Source organism: Cyprinodon variegatus, unplaced genomic scaffold (genome assembly GCF_000732505.1).
Source record: "Cyprinodon variegatus isolate N-32 unplaced genomic scaffold, C_variegatus-1.0 Scaffold373, whole genome shotgun sequence".
In the NCBI taxonomy this organism is placed as follows: domain Eukaryota; kingdom Metazoa; phylum Chordata; class Actinopteri; order Cyprinodontiformes; family Cyprinodontidae; genus Cyprinodon; species Cyprinodon variegatus.
Window position 1 is genome coordinate 521119 of NW_015150826.1, and position 7800 is coordinate 528918.

General features: G+C 38.6%; 1 protein-coding gene across 1 annotated transcript in view; it reads left to right on the forward strand.

Annotated features, from left to right (window-relative positions):
- Positions 1-1485, forward strand: part of LOC107092290 (creatine kinase M-type) — a 3956-nt gene extending 2471 nt beyond the window's left edge. Inside the window, exons 5-8 of the mRNA XM_015386671.1 lie at positions 230-401; positions 509-632; positions 717-906; positions 1011-1485. Of these exons, the coding sequence (XP_015242157.1) occupies positions 230-401; positions 509-632; positions 717-906; positions 1011-1189 (665 nt within the window). The 3' untranslated portion in view covers positions 1190-1485. The remainder of the gene's footprint in view (positions 1-229; positions 402-508; positions 633-716; positions 907-1010) is intronic.
- The last annotated feature ends 6315 nt before the right edge of the window (positions 1486-7800 follow it).

The window sequence follows — 7800 nt, forward strand, 5'->3', positions numbered from 1 at the left end:
ACACAAAACATTCCACACTATATATACATATATATATATATATATTTACTGACTTAAGTGATATATATTATAAAGTAATAATAGCAATGTGCAGAAGAGAGTAAAAATAATGAATAAATGTCAAAGAATTGTCATTATAATATATAACTTATAATGATTGTATTATATAGTCCAACTGATCATGCAGTTATCAGTGTCTCCCTTTATTGAAAGGATTCTGTCATTGCAGCTCTGACCAGCCTGGATGGCGAGTTCAAGGGAAAGTACTATCCTCTGAAGTCCATGACCGACGCCGAGCAGGAGCAGCTGATCGCTGATCACTTCCTCTTTGATAAGCCAGTTTCTCCCCTGCTGACCTGCGCTGGTATGGCACGTGACTGGCCTGATGGCAGAGGTATCTGGTAAGTATTTCCAAACAGTTCAGCTGCATAGCACACTTACCAAAAACTGGAGTGTCCAATTCTACCTTTCTGAAGCCTTTCATTGACTAAGTTTAGTTTACTCTTAGGCACAATGACAACAAGACCTTTTTGGTCTGGGTGAATGAGGAGGATCACCTGCGTGTCATCTCCATGCAGAAAGGTGGCAACATGAGGGAGGTCTTCAGGCGTTTCTGTGTTGGCCTGCAGAAGGTAGACAATTAAAATAAGATCAAAATAAATTGTTGTTGTGTAAGGCTTTAAATCACATTCGTATATCTTTCCATGCCTTATCAGATTGAGGAGATCTTCAAGAAGCACAACCATGGGTTCATGTGGAACGAGCATCTTGGCTACATCCTGACCTGCCCCTCTAATCTGGGTACAGGCCTGCGTGGTGGCGTCCACGTCAAGCTGCCCAAGCTGAGCACACATCCCAAATTTGAGGAGATCCTCACAAGGCTGCGCCTGCAGAAGCGTGGCACAGGTATTCGCAGATTGTATCAGTTTGGCAATTGTTAATCAGCTTTGCTAATTGGGTACAAAAAAAAAATCTGATCTGGGCTCTCATCACACTTTGTTCTTCTTTAGGTGGTGTGGACACTGCATCCGTGGGTGGTGTGTTTGATATCTCCAACGCTGACCGTCTGGGCTCTTCTGAGGTGCAGCAGGTCCAGCTGGTGGTTGATGGCGTCAAGCTCATGGTTGAGATGGAAAAGAAGCTGGAGAAGGGAGAAGCTATTGATGGCATGATCCCTGCCCAGAAGTAAAGAGGGACAATCTTCCTATTTTCTTGTGACCATTCATGTGCAATGGAGCCGGCTGATGGGCATGCAGAGAACCGCTGCTCTCTTAGAGACTTTTGCCTCTGCTCAACTCTTCACTTCCTTCCAGCTATTTTCCTTTCCTCTATCTTTTGACTTTTTTCATGTTCCCCCTGCTGGTTGGTAACAGAATTGAGCTCTGCTCTCCTAGCTGACATGGCATCACCTACTTTTTATTATGAAAAGTGATGATATATAAACCTGTTCATACTGTTCAATAAAAAGTGCCTAATTACAAAATGCTTCGAGGTCCTTTTGTTTGTTGGTTACTTTTGTTGAGTTATGAAAAATAGCATTGTGTGTGTGTGGAAAAGGTGTGAGGGATCTTGTTTTGTAGAACTACCTGAACCAACGGCTTCTCTGATACATTTTTAATGTTTGAACTTACAGTAGCAGCCGTTCAAAATGGCCCTTCCCAGTCAAAAGCCAGTCGAATGGCAGCAAAATCCCCTCTAAATTCCAGCCACTGGCCTTCTCATTGCGATGCATATTTTTTTTTTTTACTCTGACTCCACCCTTTCACTCAAATACCAGGAGATGACGCTTCTCTTTAGATCTTAATGTCAATAAATCATGAAAGAAAGAATATTTTCAGGGTTTAAAATGGAAATGTAGGGGACCAGCCAAGGGCCCATTAAGGAAAGTGGGGACATTTTGAATGGCTACTACGGTTACACTTGGGGAATTTTGCCCAACTTACTGTATCGTTACATTGATTCAGTCCATCTAGATAATAGACTTTTAATTTTAGTTTAGCTTTAATTTAATATAACTATTTCATTATCTAATTGAGTTAGTTGTAATTCACTTTCATAAAGTTTTTATTTGCTGTCATTATTTTATTAATACTTATTTTTAGTTTAGTGTTAGTTCCAGTACAAGTTAGGTTTCTCATACTTTGGTGATTATTTTAGCAACAGGATTAAAAAAATGTCAAAGTCCTGTATTTATGAAATTATACATAAATGTTAATAAAGTCGACACAAGATACAGATTTTTTTTTTAACAAAAAGGTCAAATTACAGATTAACGGAGTCCTGGTTGCAATTCCTATAAAAACAACCGGTAAAGACAAAAAGGGTTTATAAATGCACTATACAGTTTCTATAATTATATTTTTCCCTTTTAGTTACAGCAATTTCTATTTTTGAATAACCATGGTTTGCAATGCATTCGAGCCAAATGCTTCTTAGGTTTTTCCTCCTAACTGTTTTATAGTCTTTCAGAATAAGACTGAGCAAGTATATTCATCTCATTAACAACCATTTTTTTATGCTAGGGCCTGTAGAGTCTTTAACAAACATCACGTTTTTCATTTCACAGCATTACACAATTTGAATTGCAAATAGTGTTACTCTTTGGGTAACAATAGACTTTAAATCATTTTTAAAAAGCATTTTAAACTTTCCCAGACTAAAGGCTGAAAATAATTGCATTTTAAAATGTTTTGCTGTTGCCTTGGCACCAATATTTAGCAACAATCAGTGGGGACATTGTAACACTTGGTAATGAACTGTTAATTAAATGCTTTAATTAGCGGCACTGATGTTTCCTACCCAAGTTTAGTGAAATAAAATCTTCTCACCCAGCTCATGCAGTGTGGCTTGTTTTGCAAACTAAAACCGTGACAGACATGTGACACTTAAGTAATTTTAGAACTTAAAGATTAGATCATTATTATTGTATTTGATGCCCAAAACCTTTGATTGAAACTTTATGTTTTCAAAGGTTAATAGAATAAAACTCAGCTCTCAGCTCTTTACATCAACTTTGTATTATGATGCAGGAAGTATTTTCTTCTTAGATATTAATCCAGACTTGAAAAAGATAGGAATCAAATTCCAGGCTTTTGCAGACCGTGTATGAATCCTTAATTTGTGTGCTCATAACTGTAAATAGGGACCAAATGGTGACTAGATTGGCGCAGCAGTGTTAAAAAGGTTACAAGTGGACAAAGAAACCAGCAAATCCAAAGTCTGGGGAAAACAGACGTTTTAAAAAGTTAGGACACAGAAATAAAAACAATCACAAAGCCAACATCAGTGAAATTTATTCAACTTCAGATCCAGATTATCTTTAGGTACCACAACCAATCAGTTCATGTTGCTTCTGTGGGAAGATTTTAACATCACAACAGAGTAAAACTGAGTTATTTAAGGTCTGCTGTGCAGAAGATCCACTTTCCCAAAAATGACTTAAGAAATGAAGTTGATGTGAAATACTGAGCCTTCTGGGCTCTTAATACTATTATGTTCCCAATGAAACTCAGACCAATAATACTCCTTTAAAAATACTTCATGGGGTGAAACTGTCACACTTTACCACAATATAACCCCATCTTTCACAATAGTGAGACATGTAAATCAAGGTTATCATTGTTATCACTGAATTTTTTCACACACATTATAGATCAGACACCAGAAGTTTAGCTTTTCTATGGCTTGTTTGCAGCTGGGGCTTTTTAAAGGTGTCATGGTGTCAGCAGGATGGGCGTGAATTCAAGTTCAACCTGTCAACAGACAATTAGGTGGAGGATAGTCACCCGATCTCACTGGAGCCCTTCTGTTAAGTTTCTGTGGAAAAAGGGGGAGGGGGGGTCACTTTACTGTAAAACTTGTTTTACAAACTAATTGTGTCCTCAAATACAGGATGTGCATCATAGTTCATTTTTCCAATATTATCCATAGTCTGAAGTCATGCAGGACAGCAGGTTGGTTTTTCTCCCTCATATCACTGACAGAAACTGTTTTAATCTATAGAATTACTTCCCTTGATCTAACTATAAATAAACCTTGAGCTCTAAGATATATACTATATTCATATATTTCATATACAGTCATCAAATGACTGATATAAATAAAGTTTTTTAATGATATTATTCTAAAAAATAAATAAAGTACCTGTGCAAATATCCACAAATTGAAGTGTTTCACATTTAAGACATGGGCGCCCTCCAGTGACTAGTACTGGGAATGACCTTAACAGGTACACCGGAGGGAGCTGATTCAAGTCAAAGCAAAGTGCATTGAGGTCTATATTACCTAATGCTAATATATACCACAATGAAAATCGTCCGGTGAGAGGACAAGGACGGACTCCTTGCGCCCATGTTGGTGCATGCTTCTCAACCTGAGGAGGAATGCAGGTCCCCTGTTGGACACCAAGAAACAGTGCACACCAAACAGGACAGAGGAGATGTCACATAACATGACGGAGTGAAAGACAGCTGATTATTTCCCCGTCGGGAGAATGAAGCCGAAATACTCATTGTGACTCATACAAAAAGTTTGCTAAGCGTAAGAAGAGAAGGGACTGATGAGGATAAACAGAGGAAGTCGCTTAAGTCCTGATGGGTGTAGACATGAATGGTTGGATGGGCATTGTTCATTTGGGTTACAGTGAGTAAAACCACAACTGAGAGAAAGTTTTAACAGTAAATCAGCAGCCAAACAATATGACCTCTGTAGTCTACGCAAATATCACAGTACATTGTTCACTAAAAACAGGGAGGGAGCATAGAAAGCTTTCTCAGGTTTCTTCCTTATTTACATAAAATAAGTACTGTATGAAGGCGCTGGGGGGAGTGTCCATTTTAAAGGCAGCTGGACTAACAAGAAAATAGTGTCCACATTGCTCCCATTGTGCCTTTCCAGACACAACACTCCCTGTGATTTCTGCAGTCATCAATAATGGACTCAGTAGTTCTTATACCGGGACAGGGGGGTAAAGAGGTGCATGTTAGGATGTACATGGCCTCAGCTTATTAAGGTGAGGTGGAATGACCCATGTGCTGATGTTTCCAGTTAACAACAGAACATAAGGATGGGGGAATCAAATGGCACAGAATTGAATCAATAGAAGAGTTGCATTGCATTGATGCTCCTAAGAATTGAAAGATTGCTTTAAAGAGCAAAGCTGGTGATTTGGTGTTGGTTGAAATATGTCTGAGATCAGCACTTTGCCTTTCTCCTATCAAAGATCAGACCATGGAGGCAACAGGTCCAAACCTCTCAGACACCCCACTCTTCAGTGACACTCCTTCTCCTCCTCCAATCAAGATGTCATCCTGATCAGATGCTATGGAAGAAGAGCAACACTGGGTGTGCTCATAGCGCCCCCTAGAGGATGGACTCTCACCCTGTTTGTAAGGCTTACAGAAGTTCAAGTGTGACATGTATTTCCACAGTTTAGTAAAATGATGTCATTTCTATTGAGTATTTTATTTTTTTTACACTACGACTTGGAATTATGAGTAATCCAGAGCGTAGATTAAAACCATAACCGTTATCTACAATGTGTTAGCGACGATGGATACCAAAAGAGGTACTTAAATGGATTCCAGAAAAGAAAAAGCAAAGAGCTGCTGGAAGAACAGAAAAAACTTCCCAAAATAAATATGTTCTTTCACAGAACCGAAGAGGGAGAGGTGGACGTTGCTGCTACAGTAAAGATTGTGACCAGGAGATGAATGGAGAGAGCGTGGGTGAGGAGGGGGGCTGTGACACTCAAGGTAGCCCGATAAGACTAATTTTACAGCAGAATAAACTAAAGTATATCCACATCTAGTGAAGGGGAAGAATTATGAAATGATGAAGTGTGTATGTATGGGGCACGTTTCGCGTTGGATGTCTACGGCGATGGTGGGGGGGTGGGGTGGGTGTTGTACTTCATATGGGGCCCACCCAGATAATGTTTCTTAAGGGCCTAATGTTTTATCGTTACGCCATTGCCCTGGGCTATACGATGCAGTTCTGTTTGACTACAGTGTATACAGATACGAGCTTCCTGTTAACAGACGATTGCTTTCAATTGTCTCAAAAGTCCAGTGGTGTGCTTTAAACTGTGGTTTTGATTATCTTTTTTTATTATACATGTTTGTACAATGTGGCTACACACTGACATGCAAAACAACTACATTTTCTTCCCAAAGAAGCGAAGGTAGCTTGTCAAGCTACCACCGTTTGTTAACAAGGTTCTATATTGAGAGCAATGTAACTCTACTTTAGAATATTTTCATTCCTTACCAGAAATTAGTTTTAGTAAATATGGATTAATTTGCAATAATTTGGTGATTATAAATCACAAATTTTAGTGCCATTTTGTGTCAGCTAGAAGAGGGAGCCACTGACTCCATCAGTGGTTGCCATCAGTGGTTGCTAAGTGGAGCTGTCCCCATTCACTTTAAATGAAATCATTGACACCTTGACGAATAAAACTGCTGTTTAGAAGTCAAAAATAAAGCCATCGCTTCCTGTTGGGCGGTTTTAAAACAACAAGTCTGTTAGTGAAATAAAAAGCTCCGTCCATCCATGTGCCACAAAGCCTAATAATCTGCTGATGAAACTTTGTTAGAGTTAGATCTATCATTCTTTGCCACTCACATGTTTACTTTCTATCTACTTCAAAATTAAGCTGCAGTATTTCTTACAAAATGCTCCAACCTTTCATTTCAACTTCTGGCTGAATGTTTTTTTTTAGTTTTTTTTTTAAATCTATTAAATTCATATTTTAGCCTTTATCAGTTTGACAAGAAAATAAAAGTTGGGTAAAACTTTAAAATGCCACTGTGACCTTATCTGAGCAGCAGTAATCATCTTTATTTGTCTCTTTTAATAATAATAATTGAACTTTATTGATCTCACACTGGAGAAACTTATCTCAGCATGTAACCAATCACTTTGGGGAGCAGTTGGCTGCCACTGTGCGGCGCCTGGGGGGCAGTATGGGGTTAAGGGTCTTGCTCAGAGGCCCAGAGTGCAGGCTGTGGGGATCAAACCGGGTACTTGTAACCTTCTCAGAGCAAAAGTGCACTGCTCTGATCACTAGGCCAACACTCCGCCACAAAAAGTGGGTTCAGACTTTTTGGTGTTTTTATACTGCAGCTCTGCAGAAACTGTGTCAGAATAATGTCAGAATCTCATAAATATTAACGAATGAAAGGAACAGCTCTAGAATCTAAAGGAGTCAGGTTTTCTTGACAGTTGCAATGATAGAAACTACACACATTAAAACTTTTGTAAATAATTCTATACAAATGATGATGCAGAGGATTTCCCTTTACTAGCCCTCACCTGGCAAATGGATTACTCATTAGGTACACTCCAACGACTTATTGTTCACCTACGCAAACATTAAGGTCAAAAATGTATCTTTATTGGAATAAATAAAGATAAAGAGAAAGTTAATGGGTATATTTTTCAAGGAAAAAAAATGTGTTTGTTATTCTGGCACATGGGAATGGGCTGACTACTGATCCTAGGTACACCGAATGAAAACTGCTCGAATTTCCACAATATTATCACTAGACATTTCTCTTATTGAACAGACCACAGACTGATGGCTCTAAGTTTGGCTGCACACTGGCAGACAGCTGGCTAACACAAGGCAACTACTTGTCCCTTCCTAAGAGCAAAGACAATGTCAGCCACAGAAATACAGTAATTAGTTATCATTAAATCTGAAATACAATTTCAGATTAAATCTGAAATACAATTTCAGATTTAAACAAAATTAAACAGATTTTGTTTTAAATCAAAATAACCATAGCTTTTTTTTTT